General features: G+C 37.4%; 1 protein-coding gene across 11 annotated transcripts in view; it reads left to right on the forward strand.

The window, feature by feature from the left end:
- Nucleotides 1–215: 215 nt before the first annotated feature.
- Nucleotides 216–23,913, forward strand: part of PICALM (phosphatidylinositol binding clathrin assembly protein) — a 69,564-nt gene continuing 45,866 nt past the window's right edge. For 4 of the 11 annotated variants that reach the window (XM_052813004.1, XM_052813005.1, XM_052813012.1 and 1 more), the window contains exon 1: nt 216–555. In XM_052813004.1, the coding sequence (XP_052668964.1) occupies nt 426–555 (130 nt within the window). In that variant the 5' untranslated portion in view covers nt 216–425. The remainder of the gene's footprint in view (nt 556–23,913) is intronic. The other 7 variants (XM_052813007.1, XM_052813008.1, XM_052813010.1 and 4 more) reach the window with 3 other exon arrangements.

The raw sequence follows: 23,913 nt of genomic DNA on the forward strand, positions 1-23,913 counted from the left end.
CCCCCCCCAGCTCGCCGCCGCCGCCGCCTTGTTGCACCGCGGAGCTTCCCGCGGGGAGCGTGTCACGTGGGCGGGGCGCCGGGGATCACGTGATGCGGGGCGGCCCGGCAAGATCCGAGGAGGAGCTCCGCCGCCGCCATTTTCCTTGCGGCGCCCAGTGTGTGTCCCCCTGTCCCCGGCCGAGCGGAAGGCGCGCAGGGGGGAGGGGACGGCGGCTGGGGGAGGGGGGGCGGGAGGAGGAGGAGGAGGAGGAGGAGGGGTCCCTGCTCGGGTGACAGGTCCGTCCCTGAGGGCGGAGCGGGGGCCGCCTGCGGCACGGCGGGGTGAGGAGTCCGTGCAGCTCCGTCCCCCGGCTAGTCCTCCCGTCCCGGCCCCTGAGGAAGGAGCGGAGCCGCTCTCGGTTCCAGCGCCGCCAGCAGCCCGCCATGTCCGGCCAAAGCCTCACCGACCGCATCACGGCGGCGCAGCACAGCGTGACCGGCTCGGCGGTCTCGAAAACCGTCTGCAAGGCCACGACCCACGAGGTCATGGGGCCCAAGAAAAAGCACCTGGACTGTGAGTACCGGGGAGGGATGGCGGACGGAGGGCTCTCCCCGCGCGTCCCGCCGGGCTCCCCCCTCTCCCGGGGTCCTGTGGAGCGGGGTGCCCGCTGTGGGGCTGCCTGCTTTCCCACCGGCCTCGCAGGGACGTGAAGCCTCGTCAGGCGGAGGAGCTCTGTGTGTTTCAGCATAGGACGTTCTCATGGGGGGGGGGGCGTAGGATCGGGGACGTGGCGATGGAGAGCTTGGGAGAGGCTGTTCGGTGTATCTGCTCTCCAGAAGGGGCCTTATTAGCTCTTCCATATGCACAGGGCCCTGGAGAGTGCGAGCTCTTGAAGGACAGGACTTGCCCCATACCTCTTCTTTGGAGGGAGAGAGAACCACGAAGGCCAAGCAGAGGAATGGGCTGTAATTTCCTTACTAATTGATCTCATTTGTGTTCTGCTACGGCAGCACTCCCCTGTTCTGTAGAGGAGGTGCAGGAGTTTTAAGAAGGAATAGCTGATCAATTACCTTAATTCTTTCCCAGATAGTCTACTAGAAAAAAAAAAATTGCTTCTCCGTCATTCTGGTGACTCTTCCACGTAGAATAATGTGTGAAATAAGTGCTTGAGGGGCTAATCTCTGTCAGTAAGGGTGGTGTTCTTAATCATACCTTTTTAGTATGTCTCCGTCACTTGGGAAGATGGGCCTAAGAGGACTTCTTCAGACCTTCAATACCTGAGCTTAACATCCCATACAGACTCTGGCCTTTTTTCAGCCTCTATTAAAAATAGATCCGAGGTGGGAAGGCTTAAAAGGTTTTCTATCAACTCAGTTCCATCCAGGTGATTATGGAGAGAATGATGAGCATCGAAGTTTCTATTAGTGTGTCTCCCACTAAGCTGTAAGGTCACAAGACTGGGGATGTTCTTGGCTTGAACACCTGATTATCTTGCATCTATTTATTCTAGGCCTTTTAAAGACCCTTCTCTCCACACCCCCCCCCCAACCCCTTTCACTTCCCCCAATATGTGATGAAAGACACTGGAGAGAGTTGCGTGGCTATGCCTTCTGTATGTGTGCTTTCTCCTTTCCTCCCACCCACGTCTGTGAGGAGAAGGTTGGGTCTTCATATGTCTTGAATTTGTGCCTTCTGAGTCGCTCTATGTCCAAATGAGAAGACCAGATGATAGTACTAGGATTAATTGTACTGTAGTTATTTCTTCTTTCCACCAAAACATGTCTGACTTAAAGGTTGAATAAATTCTTGTTCTGTGAGTACCCGAGAGGGATGTGATCAGTTTTTTAGGGTAGCCCCAGAACAGCTGCCTCGGTTTCTTTCTGGTATTGCCTCATCCATTTCATCTTTTGCCTGAAGACTGAGTAGTAACTGAGTGGCTTTGTTATTTTTGGTCAGCCCAGGGTGTCAGAAGGCTGAGGAAATCTTTGGGCTTTAAGTAACTGAGTCTCAGGTAGAGAAAACACCTTGTCATATGGCTTATGTCTGAAGTCGTGATGTTACTGGATTTCGCAGAACAGAAGGGACGCTTTCTGGAAAAAAAAACTTTGTCAGGTTTATCCTGGAATAGTGCTAAAAGTACAGTTTCAGTAATAGCGCATTTAGTAGCTGAATTATTTCATGGTATGAGCTTTATGAAAAAGAACATCAAACTGACGAGACAATTGCTGTTCAGACTGGCGTGTATACAAGGGTGGTGTTCTGAACATGGTTGCTAGGGGACATCCTGATGGAGACCTATAGGATGCTGCTGTAGGAGGGTGCTTGAACTTCCTTAGAAAGCTATCTGGTAGTTGCTGGATGAGGAGACCATTTCTGTATTTCCCTTGTCTACTCTCGGCTGTCAAAAGTCCCAGTTCCTGCCTCTTTCTCAGATAATTCTTTTATCAGAGCAAAGCAAAGTTGGTTTTTTAATTAGTTTTACTACTAGTGCTTTTTTTCTTTTTTTTTTTTTTTTTTAGTGATTAAAATAGATCATGGGTAGATAAGTTTTGTATGCTGCCTGTAATATGTTTGTTAGGAGTCTGTCTTCCTGGCATCAGGAAATGACACACAGTTTCATATTTTGAAAATTTTCTTTGTTCATACCATTTATAGTTGTATGTTTAAAAATGAATCCTTTTTGCACAAGCTGCGACTCAAGCCCCACCTCTGAGTTATTTGCACATCTCTTCCTTTTGCAACAAACAGTTTAACAACTAGGTAGGTCCTGTGAACTGACATCTCGCTGTAAATGACAATTAATATACCAGTCTTCATAGGTGGCATGCTTCTTAAATATTTTTCTAATTAGTCTTTATTGTGATAATGACAGTTAAAACTCACTTTGTTAAAGGTTGTGTCCTGGACGAATTGATAAGCTGAGTTTTTAAATACTGTCCTGGAATAAAGTCTGAGTTTTGTAGCATTTTCTGTGACCATGACATACATTCTTGTTAATGTGATATTTGTATCGCTTGTACAGATCTCAGTATCTCTGACTGTCCTGTTTATGAAATTCTTTCTTTATTAAGCTTGAGCCATCATGAACACATTTAAGTAGCTCAGTCTCATGTTAACTCATACAAATGGGGGAAAATGCAATATAAGTATCCATGCACATGATTATTCCTACCCTTATTTATCTTGTTCTTGACTGTCTATGGAGTTCCAAAACTGAAGTGCTTCCCTTCCTAGGTTTGTATATTCCCTCTGTATTTCCCTCTGTGACTGTTACCTTAATAATCAAAGAATGTAAAAAGGCATTCTTAGCCCGTAACGATAAAAATATAATCTACTCCAAAGAATGTTCTTTCTCTCCTGTTACAAAGCTTAGTTGCTTGTTTGGTTTGAGAGAGAAAGAATTACAATTCTAATTTACAAGTGGGCATGGCTTATGATGGGTAGCAACAATCATCTTAGTCATATGCTTGCACTTGGGATATGCTTTTTCTCCTGTTTTGGAGGTCCAGTCTTACAGCTGGGATAAGGATTCTCTGTTTTGTAATCTAGGTGCTGCTTTTGTAACGATGGATTACTTGTTTTACAGTAATCAGGCAGGTTTAATAGTCTTGAAACCCTCAAAGCATAGTTCGTGAAATTTCTTTTACAGAAAACCTAGTTTCACTAGGACTTTGTCCTAGTTTTCACACCTCTCTGAGCAGTGATAGCTCAAAACCGGTTTGTGGGTTTAACTTGTACGCTGAGATTTATACAACCTGTTCTTTAGTGTTTAGGTTTTGGTTGCTGTGTTCAGTACTGTATAGTGATGCTGAGACCAAGTACTTTAGGTTGTTTGGATGTAAAGGTGTTGGAACACTTGTTGCCAGGTTTCGCTCTTTTTTTTTACATGATTCTAACACAGGGCGGGGGGAGTGTGTGTGCGTGCATATGTATGTATGGTAGATAATTCATATTGGGAAAACCAGAAGATACATAGTTAATGCCAAGTAGGAAGTTCACTAGGTTGGTGCAGTGAAACTGCTGTAGCAGTGATATCAGTAGCGTAAAAAAGTTTGTGTACATATGCATGTTGTGGAGTGTAATTAAAACAGCTTTGATGTGAAACACATTTAGGGTTGGGTTCTTGAATGAATATGGCATAGTAACCCTATCTGCTTGTAGCTAATGGAGTAGCGCTCTTTAAAGGAGAATGTGGATGGATGGCTTGGAAGGAAGTTGCAATGCTGTAATTATCCATTCTTAACAGGAAATCTCTCTATAGTTATGCCAGAGTGTAACTTCCTTGACTACTTGTTGTTAAGAAAAATCTGTATTTTCAAGGAAGATGCTAAACCAGCACCCTGCCCTGTGTTGTGTAGTTGTTTGTGAGAAGCTATGTAAGTGAAAGTAAACTTAATTGAGCTTGTTGGGAACTTATTTCCCATGTCCCTAGTGTCAGTTGTTTTGGTTTTGTCTAGAGGCTACTACCAGTACAAATAAAAGTCCAGCCAAAGACTTGCTTTATGTCTGTGCTGGGAACAGTTTCTATTTCCAAATGAGATAGTTTGCAGAGGGTATCTTGCAGAACTGAGGGACAAGGATCATTGCTGTTCCTTGTATCTCAGAAGAGATTTGTAGTAAAGTGTTTTAAGTGCTTGCTTGCCTTTACATACTGAAGTGTAAGTGGGTTGTTTCAGTGATGTGTGGTGAGTTAACTCCTGGTGTCTGTGGGTACTACTATGTTCTCCAGTAGAAATAGATTATTCATGTTCCTTTTATGGTATTGTAGGACTTCACCAAATTCATATTTTCTTTCTGGTTTTGGCAGGATTACCTGAAGTTTCTTGTGGCTTTGCTTCCCATTTTATAGTTGACTTACACTTCTGGAGGCAATCCATTGTTATTTTTGCTTAGAACTGTTCTGTGTAACTGTAATTGTTCAAATACAGATAATTGCATTATTACAACTTTCTTTTGAAGCATTCTTTTTTCTCTCTGAGTTCTTCCATGATTGCTTTATCATTTCTTCCTTAGCCAACTTTTCCTAACTTTTTAACTGGAATTCCTTTGGAATATTTGTTTGTGCCTTTTAGTAGAGTACGAGAACTATCATACTCCTCTGGACTGCCAGAGGGCCAATTTTCTACCACAGCTGCTCATTTGCAGAAAGAATAGCCATTTAGTTCTGCAGCTGTTGTTTTATTTTACTTAGCCTGAAGCAGTATTCTACTTCGGATGAAGTAAGAGGCAGGAACTAAGGAGGAGAAGCTGTAGGACACCTGCAATCAGCTTACTGTGTGTCTTCGTACTGCCATTGTTTCCCATCAGCTGTGGTTATTCAGGTGTCATGTAACTTTGGGCTATAGCTCTAGTCATGATTTTTTAATTTTTTTTTTTTAATGGTGCAGCCATCTCATATCTTTAAAAAGCGATGCTTGGAAGAGGCATTCTTTTGCAGTTCAGCCTGTGACCTAATGATCTATTTCAGTCTTCAGTTCCTAATCCTAAAATCAGTTTTTGATCTGTAGATGTGAAAGTTTTAAGCTGTTCCTAGTGACCTGGCTCACAAAGTAATACTAGTTTGCATAATAATACAAAAGATATGACTTATCTGACATGAAATTTAAAGCTTCCCTTTTTTGCTTTGTGTATGTTGCCTTATGTAAAGTCCATGATCTGTGAACTACTGATGATGGTAGAACACTGGGAAAGTTCACTTATAAAATGTTACGGACATCTTGCTCTCCCTGGAAAATACAACACATTTTCTGAAGCAGAGATACCTTTTGTATTTGAAAGCTTAATTTTTTTTAACAGCCTTCTTAAATTTAAGTTTCTCAGTATCTTTAAAATCTTTTCACTCATTAATTCTCAAACATCAATTACTTCTTTAAAAATATCCCACTGGTCTACTACCAGTCAGGTGTGCACACTCTTATTTTCTGTAAAACGTGCAGAAGCTGTTCCTCAAGCATGTTAGAAGAAATCAGGTAAGTATTGTAAATGACTTGTTTATAATCTTGAGGTCCTGTAGTGGGACAATTATTAAACATTTCCAAATAGTTCATAATACAAGTCTAAAGCAATAATCTTGAGTATGTGTTCTTAGTTCTGGGTATCTTAGCAAGCTCTTCTACTGAAGCAATAAAAACTTTGGTTTGTGTCAAACAACTGGGTTTTTTGTCCATCAGTATGTGAGTTTCACCATTTAGATTTCCTGCTGGTTGAAGTCTTAATGCTAGAAGTATTTGTAATTTGGAGGTGAATGTTATCTTGCAGAGGCTTAGGTAGGAGAGAGATTTTATTACTGATTATGTCTGCACTGGATTAGAAGTAAACAAGAAATAACTGGCCAAAAAGCTGCAATCAAGTAGAAAGGAAAGAAGCTGATGTTGATACAAAATTGTTGGTTTTGATATTTTCTTGCTCTTCTAGCAGTTTTCTCCATTGTGAAATGTGATTCTGAGCAGGCAGGATACGAACTTTTATTAACTATGTATCCTTCTAAACTCAAAGGAGGTAGAAATACTGTTGTACTTCGTATTTCACCCCTAGTTTTACATCAGAGCTTTCTCTATTAGCTAGTAGTTTCTAAACCTCAAAATAACGTTAGTAAATTCAGTGCTAACTTGTGGTACTCTCAAGTCTACTGATGGCGAATCCAAGTTATGAGTAATATGTGACAAATCGGGTATTGAGATTTGAGAAATTAGGGAACTAAGCTGTATTTAACTGTGCGAAAATAACTTAATGAAGTTAAGCGTTTCATAAAGACTTAACAAATACGCTGGATTTTCTGATTGTGGCTAAACATCTCCTGTGCTATTTTGCTAAAGGAGCTTTATTTAAGTAATGCTTATCTGGATCACTTGAAATATTAAACATGAGTCAATTAGGCTTTTATAAATTTTACCTCAAAACAGAGGGTGTAAAATAACAAGATCTACACCAAAATTTAGCTTGGGAGTGTCAATTCCTAGCATGAAGCATAAGAAAATTTACTGGAATGAACAGTGTTGGCATGAAGGGAAATCCTGTGGTTTTATTTTATTCATGTCGTGACATATACATGGTCTATAAAATAAAAAATACAAAAGGTGGGTTTTATACTCATTCTGAGCTCTCCTGTATAACTGCCTTCAGACCTATGCTAATTTACTGAGGAAGAGCTCTCCACATCATCCCTTTCTTTCTCCCTTTCTCCTGAAAAGAAACTTTTTAAATCTTCACTTAATGTTCTTTATTGCTTCCTGCCAAGCAAGCAGTTCTTCAGTCACAACATCCGTATGCTCTAGCAGCAGTGCCATTCTAGCAGCAGTGATTCTTTTGCTTATGTAGGAAGTGATAAATTTGCACGGGTTAAAACTGCTCTGGTATTTCGCATATTTACTCTAAATATGGTACTTGCAGTAGCATGTAGCTCAGCTAATCCAGTTGCCAGCTGTGTACTGTGACATCAAGAGTATCTCTATTGTTTGTAACCTTTGTCAATTTTTAATAGTTAATTTAATACAATTTAAAGCACAAATTATGAATCCTTAATAACGCTGTTCCCTAGTCAAATATTTAGTGTATAAAAAAAGTTTTTCCACGTTAATAGCTTGTAAAAGCTGTTTTGGTTTTTTTTTTTTTTTAATGCTGTTGGATAAGGTGATAATGAAATTCATATCATTCCTCAATTAGTTTTGTTCAAAAAAACCCCCAACATATAAAAGCAACTCACTGGTATTCAGCTGCATGGCATAAGTTTCTAAAGTTACAATAGTAAAGTGGATTTCAAGACCCAGAATGGATAACATACAAAGTTTTAAACTAAACTCAGGTTACAAACAGAAGTGAACATGTTTTAAGTATCGGGGATTTTATTTTTTTTAGATTTTTCTATGCCTTTAATCTGGCAGTAAATCCATTCAGAGCAGCTCTGTGATTTGTTGCTTTATCTGCCAAATCAGAAGATTGGGTTTCTTGGCTATCAAAAGATAGAAGTAGGTGTCTTCATGTTCTTTGGCGTTCTTATGGGCTGCTTGTAACTTGCTTTGCTGTTGGCAATGTTTGGATTCTTCTGGGATGGATAATGAGCTGTAATGTGATATGGCAATGTTTCTGTAGCTGTCTCCTGCTTTTCAGGTGTGTGCTTTTTGTTTTGGGTTTGATTTTGTTATGTAGTGTTGTGTCCCATTTCCCCCCTTCTCCCCATGTGTTCAGAAGTCACATCAGCATTTTACCTACATTTGTTTGCAGTTGCACTTGGTCTTTTTGGCTGGTATCTCTGTTCTTGGTGACAAATAGGTCGATAATTAATTGGAAATCGGGCCACACTTGAATTTGATTTATTCCCTTCCCTTTCCCCCTTCCCTAGTATTGCCATCATAGTTGCAGCCATCATTGCAACCCATTTCAAACTTTATGAATTTTTCTGATCCACAACTCTGTATTCTTGACCTGACCTCATTTTTGATGTGAAATGTTAAAAGTTGTTTAAACTACTGTGATGGCTATACCACCATACTGAGAACGGTGGTGTAATTCGATTAGATTTAATTCTGTCCCTTTTTCTATTTGCCAGAGCCCATTGGTGTTCATAATTCAGCAAATACATTGTTATGAAGAGATTAAAAATAACTTCCATTTCAAAATCAGTCTGTTAGGAATATTTACTTCATTATGTACAGCAGCTACCTACAGCTGCAGTTCACAAAGCAATTCTTCATTTCTGTATTGTTGTAAAACTAGTTTCATAGAGTCTAGCTTACTCATGAAATGCTTTCATCCTTTTCTGTCTTACAAGGGGTACTTAAGTTTAATATTTACATAAGTGATTGTGTCAGTTTGTAAGTTTTAGGGGTGAAATTCAGGTGTTTTACTTGCAATTACTTTTTATTCATCATGAGCTACAACTAGTACTGTTCAAATCACAGTTACAGATAAACAGGAAAAAATGCCTTTCTGAACAATATCCTTGTGTTCATTTTTTTCCTCTTGACAACTAAGTTTGTTTACTATTTAGAAATACACTGTAATCCTTAGGTAGATTTTAATTTAGAATTAATTCTCAGGGTGACAGTCCATGTCACTTTGCTTTCATTGAAATAGACATGCTCTAATTAGCTGGTTTTTATTCAAATTACTGAATTTGAATTTATTACCCTTTTAATAAAATTTTCTGTAATATATTAATAACCTGTGTTAAATTCAATAAGAGCTCTTTCTCCCTGGAGTGCTTGCATTTCAGTCACGAATGTCACAGTACAGCATTGCAGAATAAAATTTAGAGTATGAAAAATATATGTGAAGTGGATTTTAATCATAGGAATGAAAGAAAAGTTAATGGAAACCAAATATGAACACTTTTGCATTCCTGGGCTGTAGTTATTTGCAACAAGGATATGAAATGCATAGTAAGTTGCTGCATTTGATTAGCTGTCTGATGGAGAAGCTCAAGATGCACAACTCCTGGCTGTAAATGGTTTGAAACACAGGGACTAGCACACTACTCTGTGGGAAATGATGGTCTGGATACAGACTTTTATTTTTAAGTTCTTGATAGTTAATAGAGAGCCATCTCAAACTTTCTTCCAGATCTGTTCAGTTGGAATACATTGCCACAACAGTAGCATTATTAAACCTATCAAATGTAATTAAAGCTAAAAAATAAATGAAGTAAATTTCCTAGCAAATTACTTTCCATTAAAAACATGGAATATGTGAAGTTTGTTTCAGTGATGAATTTGGCATGTGAGTGGATGGAAATCTAGAGAAGCGTTTGTGTTAGTTCTCAAATACTGGGGAATAGCACAGTTAGATTCAACCTCTGATGTTTGGAATTGCATTGTTACGAATTTGAAGCTCTTACATTTCCAGGGACTGATTTTCTGTTTTGTTTTGTTGGGTTTTGCTTTTTGTTTACACACAGTTATTTTGTGAGGAGACTTTCTTCAGATTTAATTATCTGTAAGTAAAATACAGTGCATTAGAGGAGATACTTTTGTCCTTATTTTAAACTGTTAATGAGGAGCCTCTGTAGACAGGAATGTGGTCAGCCTCCTGGTATGTAGTAGGGCTGACACAGGATGTTATAACACCTAGTTTTACTATAGCTCCATATTCTTTTTAGCTCTCTGAGGTTTTAGCCAGTGAACAAATCTTACTTGGAAGCAAATGGAATAACTATATTTTGCATTGTTAGAGCTTTTCTTTATGAAACAATTTCATTTTAAAGATAGAATCTGGTTGAAGTAATCTTTCCTTTTACTGAGGACCAAAAGGCAGATGTTATTTACTTCTGCTCTTGGCTTTAGTTTATCTTAGAGGCTGTTTGTGATAGGGACATGTCTTTGTGCATGGTAAATACAGAAATTCCTGTCTGAAAGCTGTGGGATATGGAGTTTTTTCTGTGTACAACTTCCCTTACCAGGCCAGTTTCAAACTTAAGGGTTTGAAGCTCCACGTTTGCTCTAAAACTTGGTGAAACTTGATAACCACATGGTCACTAATAAAGTGCTCACGAATGATGTCTAAAGCTGGGGGATGAGAGGAGGAGCTGATCTGGATTTATGGAATTCAGACATAACAGCATTGTTGCAAGCGGGTGGGTTCCCCTTTGTAAGGTCCTTTGCTTTATCTACTGAAAATCAGTAAAGCTTAATACATGGTGCTGGAAAATAAAACTTTGTTCTCACTCTTCATGCTCAGTGAAGACCATTCCTGCTTCACCCTAACCTGTCTCACAGTATATTTTAAAACTTTTAGTCTGAGCAGCTTTAACATGGGCTGTAAAGGATGGTTTTGAACCTTTAGCTATTGTGCCCTTGTAAAAGGGTGCTATTCAAATGTGCGTTGAAGCTGTACTTGGGATGAGCCAGGATGAGTTTTGTTTGCTCAGGGAGCTCCAAATATCTCATGGGAGATGTTATTCTGAATTGAAGAAGGAAGTAAAAGCTAAATTAGGCAGGCATTTCCAACATTTCTATTAATAGCATGGAGGATTTTAGCTGTTCCTTTACTTGACTGCCTTCCTTCATGGGAGAGCTGCACACTTACAGTACATGAGTGTCAGTTGAAACAGTTTTGTGATGATACCTGAGTGTTGATGGGGGACAGAGGTGATTTTTTTTCTTTGAGCACAAGTGCTCTGTTTTATTCAGTTTGCTAACAGTTCATGTCAATATCTGATCCTGTATTGGCCAAAAGAAAAGGTATGAAAGTGGCTGTCAGTGATAAATCTCCTTTAACAAGTTCACCTACTTTGAAAGTGCAAAATGTGAAATAGGTGGTATGGAATTGATGGAGCTTGCATTAAAATGGCTGCAAGAAATACTCTTGATCCAGGTATCTTGAATTTTAGTTGCTTAAAAAAAAGTGTTAATTTAGAAAGTAGTGACACTTTTTTAACCAAAATTACTGGAATTTTGCACGTCACCAAATATGTTAGCATGGAAGGAGCAGCTTCTTGTTTTTTGTTATGCTTCTTTCTCCTGTTCCTGCTGGGAAAAATGAAGATTAGTCCCACTTAGGAGTAGACAGAAGCCATATAGAGATGGCTTGTATGTAGATGGCCTTTCACATAAAGAAGTCACTTGTGAGATTTAGGGGAAAGAGCAACAGAAAGAAAGCAACACAATTTCACAATTTTATGTCTAGAATTAATTTCAGACTTTATGCTATCATCTCAGTCCCCATGCTTTGTTACAAAGCCAACTATTTTTCTTTCAGTTTTTCAGCATACAGAAAGATAAATCTCAGACACATTCTGCAAAACTGTGTATTCAAACTGTTTTGTATAACATCAGGGAGTACAAAACTTAGCCTGTTTGATCTCTGAGATACTAGCCCAAGTACCCAACTGTGTAAACCTGTGCTGTGTGATTTTTCTGCCAGTCACTTTGTAGAAGGTCGGTGTTTGATTTTCATTGAATGATAAATATTTGAAGTTTGAGGATTAGCTGCTTTGCACATTCAGATCATTTGTCAAGAATTTTATTTTTTTCTTTAAGAAAACACACTGTATGATATAATAGGCAAATAATTTAAATTGCTTTCCTCCTTGGTCTGTTAACTGAGATTTAGTAAGGAAAGCTTTGCAGCAAGCTTTGGGCAAGTGTTTTTATTGCCCCTGCATTGTCAGTGGAGAAAGAACTCTTATGGTAAAATCTTGAGGGTTATTATTTTGGGGTTGACCAGCTTCTTTTATAGAAACTGCAGGAAAAAAAAGTATTCCTCAGCAAAACTCCCTCATGAAATCTGTGTTTTGTTTTGTCGCTTACTAGCAGTGTGATTTTCTTAATTTTTGCCTTGTTTTCCCCACTTTTCCCCTTTTTCCACTTTTGTTGGGCTACTTCTTATGTCATGGTTTATAAGCTCTTAAATCAGAGCTGCAATTTTCATTAAGACCTGTTAAGCTCTGTTTAGTCAGCTAAGACAGTAAGCAATCATCTGACAGGGCACTGCTGTAGTTACTTCCTGAGAGATCAACAAAAAAGTAAGATATGCAGATTTTCCACACAAAATAGGAAATATTGCATAGCTGGATTATAGCATGATGTGTGTAAAGTTTATTCATACCTTGAATCTAATCAATGCTAGAATCTCTTGACAGTACAGCTTATTTTGTACAACAAACTAGCATGAACATGTGACAAAAGAAGGCATTATTTCCATAAAACTATGTGTCTGTAATTTTTTTTTTTTTTGCCAGTAATTAACCGGACAGCCCTTTAGTGTAGGTGAAGCTGTAGAGGATGGTATCTGCCAAGGAATATGTCCTACCAAACATTTAAATATTTTTACAATTACATTGAATTTATTGTCCTATATAATTTCTGGTTTGCTGAGACCACCAGTACACTTAGTGTGCTGCAGGCATTACACAGTCTGCGAGGCTGCATAGTAGAAGATGTGTTTTGGCATGAGTGCTTTCCAGAAACTGGAAAACCTTTGATGTTGAGAAGGTCATAGTCTGACCAGAAAGTTTTGCTGTATGGAGGTGGATATACACATCTTCATCTGCAGTTTCAGCACTGGTGGAGGTAGGCAAATACACAGGCATAATTCCTTTAACTCAAATACATGTTTCCTGACAGCTCCCAAACGGATTCAGGAAAAATGTGCTATTCTCACTCTGAATTAGATTCTGTTTAGAAGGAAATCTAATTTCCAAAGTCTTATTTTAAAACAGGAGAGAATAACCTCTTTACAAATAGGTTACCTCCTGACTCTTCTGGTAACGTGTTCACACAGTCTTCCACATCACTTTATTCTAAAAGATGCACCAAATGGTGCTGTTGAAAGGGAAAAAATGTGAATTACATGCGTGTGATTAGTTCTGAAATAACAAAGAGCAGGAGAACTTTTTGGCTTGAAAATCTGTTTAGTGAGATGTGGTGGCAGGAGGTCAGGCTTGCGCTAACGCTTGATCGTGGTTTCACTATGCTATAGAGTGATGGTACATATTTGCTGTAAACATCTAACACCTAAATTACACTTGTGTGAATACTTTGTATATTCAGAAGATACATATATTTAGAAACTGTGCTAGAAGTGTTTACTGACAAAATGTGCTGTTCATGATGTCAGGTGTGTTGTCTCTGTTTTTCTGTAATGCAGGATTAAGGAAGTCACGTATGGTGGAAGGCGGCATAGGTACTTTGGCTGCCTTTGGGTATACTTTTTAACAGGTTTGATCTGAATCCCATATGGACCAGGTGAGCTCTGGGACTGGAAGCTTTGAAGACAGGCCATTTAGCTATATTACAAATGGTGGCATTGACAACTATGTGACTTAATCCCACAAATTGAGATCAGGAGTTCTTTGCAGAATTGAGGAGGGTTAGATACTGAAGTGAACCATAGTTACGTTAAAGGCCGACCTTTTTGAAAAAATAAAAGTCGTCTTGCTGCAAAACAACTGTAGAATTGTGTTCATTGAGGATTTTTTGTTCTGCAGTGTCTGCTGTTGACAAAATGGCTTCTCTGTTCCAGTAGGCTGGGCTACAATAATGTGCAAGCTGCTAGGTAAGGGCATTTGTGTTAGTACTTTGCATGAGTCTAGGAGGTATTCCAGAGCAATCTGCAAGGATTGGTTGCATGCTGTTGGCAATACAACAGCAGCCTTTACACGTGTTTCACAAGTCTTGTTTTCAACACATGTCCATTAGTGCGACTTCTTTTTATTGTAATGGAGGTGTAATAGCTACAGAGTATTTGCAGACTAGTTCCTTTGGAGCAGAAGGAAAGGGCTGTAAGTGCGTACTATAACCAAAAATTTACAGTATGCAAAGGCAGATGGCTTGGGCACTATTCATGTCAGAGAGGAAGATAGAGAAAAGCGTGATAACATATTCGATGTGTACGTGGTGGTGAGGAGACCTGAGGTTTAATAACTTTGGCATCACATACTGATCTCTCTCAGCTACCTATAAACCATGTTATGAGCCTTCTCTATGCGCCTTAAGGTAAAATCAAAGGATAAACTTGCATGTATGCAGACTGTTTGCTTAAAATGGCTTCATGTTTGTAGTAGGAGATAAAAGTAGTGTTAAAGCTATGCAATTTTCAAAGTAATTAGTCTTCATCAAAATAGAAATGTTCCAGCTAATGCAGTTTATTGTGCTTCCATCCATCCACTGTGTATGACTGTCCACACTATAAATATTATATTGGATACTTAAATAGTTATTATAATATTTAATATAGTAATTAATATTATACTCTAATATATTAAACTTAAATATTTATTTCAATATTGAATCAGATGGCTGTCATTCAAAATCAAAGCCTGCCTGGCCACCTGTCCTAATGTATTCTCTAACAGCGCTGCTTATACAGAACCCTTAAGGTATGTACCTGCTTTCTAGCTCATCAGAACCTGAAAAAGTGGATGCATCCTCAAGTGTTTGCAGTTATGCACTCTGAAAATACTGACCTAATGTTGAACAAATAACTATTCATAATTTTATTCATGAATGCATTGAAGCTAGCACATGATCAGTGAAAAAGAATATTTGTTTCTCCCTGGTTTAAATAGGCCAATGAGTTAAATACTCATTATGTACTGCTTATGCAAGAATTGTCATGTTAGTTGGCTGATACAGGCATTTTTCATCTTGTAATCAAGAATCACTTTTAGAATATGATTCATAGGCTCATTATTAAGCATGTTTGTAAAGATAGGATCAAGATTCTAAGTTTACTGATACTTTTCAGTGGGAATAATGTGCTAGTGTATGTGTGGGAGCTAATACTTATTTTGGACTAGATTTTGTGATAAAATGCTTTTAAAAGGTAGTGTAGGAATTGAATGTAGAGCAAAAGCGTTCAGTAGTTTTAGCATGTCTTGCGTATTTCTCAGCCTTAGGGTGCTGAAGCAGTAGTTGATTTGTCTTGTTTAGAGGAATAACTTAAGGTCTTTTCTTAAGAGTAATGGAATATTGATAAAACTTGGAACTCTGCAAGGGTAATGCTTTATCAGAAAAAAAATACTTGAATATCTGAAAACCTGTTATAAGAAGTCTTACTTAAATTTGAGCGGGAAAAAATCTTACATTTATAAGTAATCTTATACATCCATCTCTTCTTCATGTGAAATACAGGCAATTAGAAGTTCACAAACTTTTTGAAAATTACAAACAATGTATGCATACATGGTGTGCAGGGAAAAAAGTTTGACAACAGTGTTTGGCAGAAAATTTTTTATCTTTGTGACCTGCATCATTCATGCTGGTAGGTCTCCCCCTAGTTTAAACTTGTTAAACTTGGCATACATGTTTCAGTTAAATAATAGTTTTGCATGTGGGAGATTGTAATTTTTGAGAGGTCCTTCAAACTGCTACCATGGTATGTAGAAGTAGAGCAATGTTATCACTTCGAAGTATGAAAAGATTCAAAGTCAGGCTTTCACATCCTCAGCCAAAACAGTTCTAATAAGCCATGGATTATTTGGTGTAGGCTGAGCTAACAGAAACCTCTGCTGGTATGAGCATTAGTTGGGAATGGCTGTTCACATTTTGTGCCCAATATAGGCTGTGGCTCCTTTTCTTTGGACATTTTAGCTTGTATTCATTGAGCATGACTTCACCATATATAAACAACATCAGTATGTATGTGTGCTTAAAAACTATCTCTGTGTGGTGGATTTGTAATAAAAATGTCTATTTTTGTACTGAAAAGAGCTTATAACTCATTCTTTAAAATAACATACTAAGAAAGCTGTGATGAAAAAACCAATACTAGCAAAAATCCCTAGTGGAGACGTAGTTCATTGTGTCAAAACACTTCTTTTGCAGAAAGATTTGGAATCACTGGTGGTCATTCATCTAAAGAGTTTTTTTGCCAGTATGCTGCACCCACTCCAGAGATCCATAACCTTTAATATCATAATAATTAACTTAAAACCATCCTGTCTAACAGGGGAAAAAATGATACTGAGATGGCTCAAACATCAACAGGCCTTTTTTCTTTAAGCTTCATAAGAGATAATTGTGACCAGGTATTTAGTACAGTTACTCTTTACAAGAGGAAAGGAATGCTTTTTTTTTTTTTTTTTTTTTTTTTAGCTCCCAGAAAACTACACTAAGGAATATTTACTTAAATTAGTTGAATTCAAATTGGCAGGACCTGGTAAACATCTTCTGAAATGAAATTTCTGATTCTAGCTTAAATAATTACTTAAATTTTTGGCGTCTGTCTCTAAGAAAATGTGAATACTGAAGAACAGCAGACAAAAAGGAATTGTAGGGAGAAGACAGGACCTGGAAAATTAATCTTTAGAAAGATAACATCTTTTAGATGCTTTGTATCGATTAATATTTTAAGATTTTTAACAAAGATAGTTCTCTCCCATTACAACAACTGATCTTGATGGGTGCAGGTAACAAATGTGGTTTTTTGGTGTGTTTTTTCTGCATGACTCTCAAACTAACTAGTGCATGGGAGAACTGCTTCAATATAGGCTGCTTGCATCACTTTGCCATCAAATTGGAGGATACTTAAAGTGGAGAATATGTCCATATCTGGTTCTAATGATGCTTTTTTATTAATAACCGTTATGTTGGAATATACTATGTGTTAACAGAGAATAGCATTGTGCTGGGAAAGTTTGCAGCTGCTCTTCAGACCAAGATTAGAAGACAAAGTTATGCTGATAAATTGGAGTAGTACTCCATGAATGCTTTTAAGTGCAAAGTTCTAAATGGGTAAGGAAGGTGTCAAAGTTGAGTGTATAAAAGAATTATCTGGAAGTGTGGCAGCACTACAAGAGGCTTTGACTCATTTCATTTTCGTTATAAACCACCAATGTGAGGCTGCAGGAAAGACGGGCGTCCTTCCGTATGTCTATAGAAGATTGTATTATGGGACAAAGTTGTTTCCATTATATTTGGTGCTGAGGAGCTTCAGTATCCAGCTTGGGGCACTATATTTAAAAAAACCCCCAAAAATATTAGTGAAACTGTAGGGAATCCAGAGGAGATCAGCTGAATTAAGATGACTGGAAAGTTAGGAAACATCGAAAGAAAAATATTTCATTAAGGAAGTAGATTACAGACAACAGTGTTTTTCCATTGTGTTGATGGCTTTTATGCAGAATTATTCTATAACTCAGTGATCCTAAGTATGTATAATTTATTTTATTCATTCTGCTATGATGATCTGGTAATTCAGGTTATTTTCTTAAATTGAGCTTAACAGAATACCAGCAACTTCTCTTGTCTGGAAGTGTAACATGATGATGCTTGCAGGGTGAACGGAACAGCTTAAAAATTGTCATTTTTTCCAAGGAGAAATGTATCTGATTAGGTGAGCAGATAAGAGGAAGGATTGTGGTGTTGGTATATTCAGTTTCTAAACTGCTCTAACTTGTTTATGTGCCATCATTGTACACTTAACACTTGTGTAATTGTGCCTGTAACTGTTTCTGGATTAATGAGACGAATGTAGTTGAAGTTAGAGTATTGTATTTACAATATGTGGCTGGAGCTGTTGAGACAAAATGAAGCAGTATTTTAATGTTAGCCTTTAAAGCATGATGGGGGTACTCAGCAAGTTTAAATGTAAGAAATTATTTGGGAAGCAATGTTCTGCTATGTCTTGAGAAATTGATTTTGTAAAGGTAGCTTAGCCAGACTTGTCATTTCCGCAGTATTTGTAACTATGGAAAACTTTGAATAATCGTTATGAATCGTGGCGCAAAATGGTAATTTGGCACCTACCTTTATGTGGGAATTAAGATGAAAACTTAAAAAAAACAAACACCAAACCAAGTTGTTTGTCAGTGTGACTTACCTATTGGTTTGAGTTATGCTTCCCTTATTTTTAACTTCTTTTTCTGTTTCATTTATTGATGCTTTGTTTGCTGATGAGTTTTGATAGTTACTCAGAGAAGTTTTCGTTGAAGCGGTTGCCCAGCTGAACCCATTTTTACTCGTATTTTTCGCAGAAAGTATTGTAATAATTTTTTACAGTTCTCAAACGTAAGAAGTAAAGGTTAGTCAAAGAGTTGCTGTAAGAGTAAATCTAGACAGTTAGAGGTACCTGAGGCAATACTGCTGAGTTCACAGGGTTACTGTTGGAGATTTAAAGTAGTTTCTAAGAATTGCAATTAGAAATTGCAGTTTTAGGTAGGAAAGAGAACATGATAGTCTTATTTGAATTCGAAGAAAAAGACAAGATGCAACTTGATGAAATGAAAATATAAATTGTTGGCTGTAGAACAAGTTATTCTACATTATATTAAACCTGCTTTCTGCCTTTTTTATCCTGCTTATCTAATATAAATAAGATTAAATCACATTCCTTTTTAAACATGGAAAGCTCTGAACAGAGTGGGTCTTCTCAGATTTCTTTAACTCTTCCATAAATTATTTCCTGAGTCAGTGTATCTAGCTCTTAGAATAATGTTATATACAGAGGAAGAATTTTCAGCTGGAATTTTTATTGTTAATTATAACAAATGTGTGGTCCAGATTTCCTTGTCCCCCTCTCGAGGTGACTTGGGTGAAGCCACTGGGAAGTTTGCTGTAGAAAACTCCTTCTAGTAAAGCAGTTTGGTACAAGTGGGTTTATTCAGAAGAGAAACAAAACTAAATTTAGAACAAATACTGTTTATGGCATATTTTGTTTTAAACTGCAAATGTAGGTATTTTCTGGTAATTGTGAAAACATTTAAGTATCACTCAGTTTTCAAATACATGCTGGTTACATAATATTCTTCCATCAGATTAAATGTCATTTACTGGCTCAGACTGAAATTTAACATCATTCGCTTTTTCTAGCTTAATCACTTAAGTATGCCATTTGGGGTTTCTTTGTTTTGGCACAGGCTTCATTTGCAGTTACCAAACGTATCTGAGGAAGAAATAAATTTTAAAAAATTGACAATTTTGCATGTTTGAATTCATGTTCAAAACTACTTTGATTATTGTTTTTAGACAGATTGTTTGGTTCTTTAGTGAACATTACATATTTACATCCAGGGGCTTTCTAATCCTATTTTCCATGTTTGAATAAGGACATCACCTATGGAAGAGGTGGGAAATTATTTAGAAATTTATCATATGCATACATTAAGTTATTTTGGTTTAAAAAGTCAGTTGGAATGTGTAGAATCAGATTTGAATGTGTTAGGGTTCACTGTCATCAGAACTGTTAATCTGTAGAAGTAGATTTTAATACTTGATTTTACAGCCAATTTCTGTATTTTGTTCTTATTTTAGTATTTCTGATTTCTTGTGTTTTTTATAAGTGTCCAAAATGCTTTCATGGCACAGCTAAATTCTCTAGTGTTTAAATATTGAAGAAGAGTACATGTTAAATGTTCTATAAGTGTTTTCAAGAGGTTTTGCTAGAGTTCATAAACTTTTCAAATAAAACTGGTATGTATTTGTGAAGTAATTTCAAGTTTTGGGGGTTTTTTTGAAACTGGATAAAATTAGAATAAGAAATACCATAAGTGCTTGTTACCTTCATAATCAGCTTGTCAAGGTGAGTGGAAAAAATAACTCCCATAATCCAAAATACTTGTCATCAGCAGCCAGTTGAAAAACTCTTCTCCTTGATACTTTATATTGGATGTTTGAAAACAAGGGACTATCTTGACTTGCCTCCTATTCAAGGTAGGAAGATGATCTGTTACGGAAATTTGAAGAAAATAATGCAACTAGAAAAAGATCTAATATAGAGAGATTAGGTAATTCTAATCTTTCATGTTAAACTTCACACAAACCACCCAGGCTAAAAAGAAATTCTTAGTTCAGCAAATGACAGAATAAAAACTGACCATGGAAAACTTTGCAGCTGCAATTCAGTTTCTGCTGCATTTGAGATTTGCTGTCAAATGTTCCGTTAACTTAACTGGAGTGTCTGTCTGTTTGTTTGTTTTTTTCCTCAATAACACCTATTTTCCCTATTGCGTAACACTTTTCCATGTCCTCCTGGAAAGGAAAGATGTGGCAGGCATGTGTGCCTTGCCAGAACCTGTGACGGGTCTATTTAAAGTCAACATGGGTACATAGATCATGTTAGCTGTTTTGGGGGGTGGGGGGAAGTAATCCCAAGCCCGTAAAATTTCTTTAGAAATAGTAAATTAAACTTTACGCCACCACTAGTGCTTGCTGTAAATGTATTCCTAACACAAAACCAAAGGAGGGAATTTTTTGTCTAGTGGCAAACTTCCTATCAGCATAATCCCGATCGCTTCAGATCGTTAACCGATTTGGTGCAAATTTGCTGACTTCTGATCTTTGAAATTTTTCACCTAATTCTTAAAGGCAGTTGACAGTGTTAGCTGCTGCTACACTGTGTCATCATGTGGGAAACAGTTGTGTCCCTGCTGACATTCTCATCCAGCCCTTGGCAATGCCTTACCTGTGGAACTGTGCAACAGATGTCTATATTCAGCATTTCTGTTTCAGTTAAGATTGCTTACCAAATGAGGGAACACTTCAGATTTGTTGCTCTGTTCCAGTGATCGAATATTTCTCTAGAGTGAGAAGTATTAACATAAGAAAATGGGACCCTAACATAGTGGAAAGTGGTATAATTTGGGAGTTGTAAAGTATGAATTGTAATCTGTACAGCTAGAGAAGGGAATTGAACTTGAGCCTTAGCAGAGCAGACAGCTATATGATGTGGTGGGGTTTTTTTGCTTCAGCTGTTGGGTTAAGTGGAGACACCAGAATTTTCACCACTGTATGTGATTTTCAAAAGTGTAATGAAATGAAAGTGTTTCAGCTTTGAATGTTCTGTCTTTTGGAGAAACTGCTCCCCTAGAGGAAAAAATGATCCTGTATCAATAGCTTTTAAAATCTCAAGCACTGCATTAAAATCCATGTACTATGGCCATGTATGGCCATAGGTGAAAGGGGAAAAGATTGTTTGTAAGCAAACACACACTCTTCAGGAGAATTATTTTAAGTGTAGAGAGTGTCCCATATTCCACCATTAATGATTAGCCACAACTGTTCCCTCATGCAAGTAGAATGTCAGTCACTAGCATGTTATCTCTTCAGTTTGAAAGCTAATCCATGTGCTAAACAGATTGTGTTCCATTGAACTCCTCTGTGCGGACATAATTTCATAAGAATAATTACTCAACTCATTGAATAAATCTTTTATGTTTCCTTTTATATTTAAAAAAGAAATGGCTTTGCGATGTGTTTTGGCTTCAGTTATAAATTTACCAATTAGGTAAACTTGATCTGATGCATATTTGGCTTACACTTTGGATCCATCAATATGTATTTAAATTTTAATAATGATTTTTGGCTTTAATCCTGTTAAGAAAAGATGAAATGTTAAAGCAAATGAGAGCTTTCTGACAGCTTCATAGAGTTTGTTGGGTAACTTCACTTATTCTCCTGGCATGCTGAGCTTCTGGTATTTTGTACTTTAGAGTATTTAGATTATGATTATTCTGGAAGAGTAGGGTATTAAGAATTTTTCATGTTTCAAATTTTAATTTGTGTGTGATTAAATATGCATCCCTTTTATCATAGTATTTTTCCTTGTCTGGGCATTGAGTTTATCTGAAATAAAGCAGTATATGCTATCTGAAAAGTGTGTAGTCTATTCAGAATGACCTTTAAGCTTTGACAATACCTTGTGGTAGGGCAGAGATATGTAACATGCAGATCTGCCCAAAGGTAATGATACAAAGAAATTAGCCGTTTGCTTAATTTAATAGGGTGGTATTTTAATAATCTTAAAAATCAAAGAACTATTCATATATAGGACTTGTTATTAGGCATAGCTGTGTAAATGTGTGTTTGTGGAAGATCACAGAATAAATTGGAGACTCCTGTTGAACCTGGAGCTAAATATGTGCATGTTCTGAATAGGTAAGCTCAGGCTGTTAACATATGGTTTACTTGATTAATCATCTGTAGTGTCTTTTTTATGTTGATTTTATGTTGGCTTGGGAGAAATCATATATTTGTTTAATGTGGTGAAGGTATACATGCCTGTCTTTAATCATGCCTTGTACTTCTAGTGTTTGTTAGTCTCTGAAGTTAAAATAAACATTAAGGAAAGTTTTGCCCCTTTTGTTGTTCAGATGGCCATTTCCATATTGAATCTTGCACTAAGGTGCAGTCCTGCGTTTGTGACACCAATTTCTGTGACTGTGGGTGGATGTCAAACACAGGCCTAATTCCTGTAAGAAGCTGTTTTGGGGGACACTAAGTTTTTGTTACAGTAGTACCTCTAGCAGGGATCAAAAGAAAACATGCCATCCAAGCAAAGCCGCTCACATATTGGATAGCTTCAGTGTGAAAACTGGATCATTTAAACAGGAGTGGTAGTAAAGTGATCCGCTTGTCTTGTGGAGCTCTTCTTTTTGAGCTCTGTTTTTTAATATCTTTTCAAAAATAAATAATTGGGCTAATTCTTACAAAGCAAACTTCTTGAGTTTCTGGCAGGGCCTGTGACTTATTTTATTTTCTAGTTGTAGTTAGTCTAAAAATTGTATATGAGCTGCTTCCCAGGATTACAGTACTTGTTTCCTAATCATTTTCCAGTCAACTTCATAAAACTGCAATATGCACAAACATGTGTGAATGAAGAGCAAAGTGCTCTTATTCTGAAGATTTTTTTGGTCCTGTTTTAGACTAAATTTAGCCAATCTGGAAGCAACATATATTGCTGTATTTTCATTAATTTTTTTCATCAGCACTGGGGTAATGAGCTCCTTCATTACAACTGTTACTTGGAGATGCTGTTCCATGGATCACTTATTCTGCTGTAGCTTCCCAATTTACGAAGGCAGTATGTAATCTAGAATAAATTCTATTCCCGAGTAATTTCCACATAAGTATTTGAAAAACCTTATTTTGCAGCAGTTTGTCCCGGGCAAGCTCAACTGCCCAATCTTGCACCAGAATTGTCTTACGTTTTTAGTCATTTTATCAAACATGAATTCAGATTCAATGAGATGTAGAAAATGGGTGGGTGACTTACTGGGCAAAGCAGTTCAGCATTTTCAGGCTTTTTGGTGTTTGGCCAAACCTTATTATATGAGGGGTTGATTTCATCTGAATTTCATCTGTATCTGACAGAATATGTAAATAATTAACTAACTAGGATGTCATTTACCTTACTCTCCCTTTATGGTTTGGGGTTTTGTTGTTTTTTTTTTATTGAAGAACGTAATGTATTTAACTCTTGGCACTGTATGTGCCTACTAATGTTGAATGATCAATATTTCAATTGCCTGGTTACTGGATGAATACTGTCTCTCGCATTATAAAAAGAAACAACTGTCAGCGTGTTGGAAAATATAACCTCTTATGTGCTCACTCTAGATAGCATCTTTGGTATAATAGATGAAAAAGCAATAGTTAGCAAGATGGGAATCTGTCACGGTTGCTTGACTTATTTTGGAGTAACTAGAGGTTTGGGCACGCTTTCTGGCCTGGAAGATCTGGTTCTTGTAAATGTTTTTAGATTGATACTTACGGATAGAAA

Source organism: Harpia harpyja, chromosome 17 (assembly GCF_026419915.1).
Source record: "Harpia harpyja isolate bHarHar1 chromosome 17, bHarHar1 primary haplotype, whole genome shotgun sequence".
NCBI lineage: Eukaryota > Metazoa > Chordata > Aves > Accipitriformes > Accipitridae > Harpia > Harpia harpyja.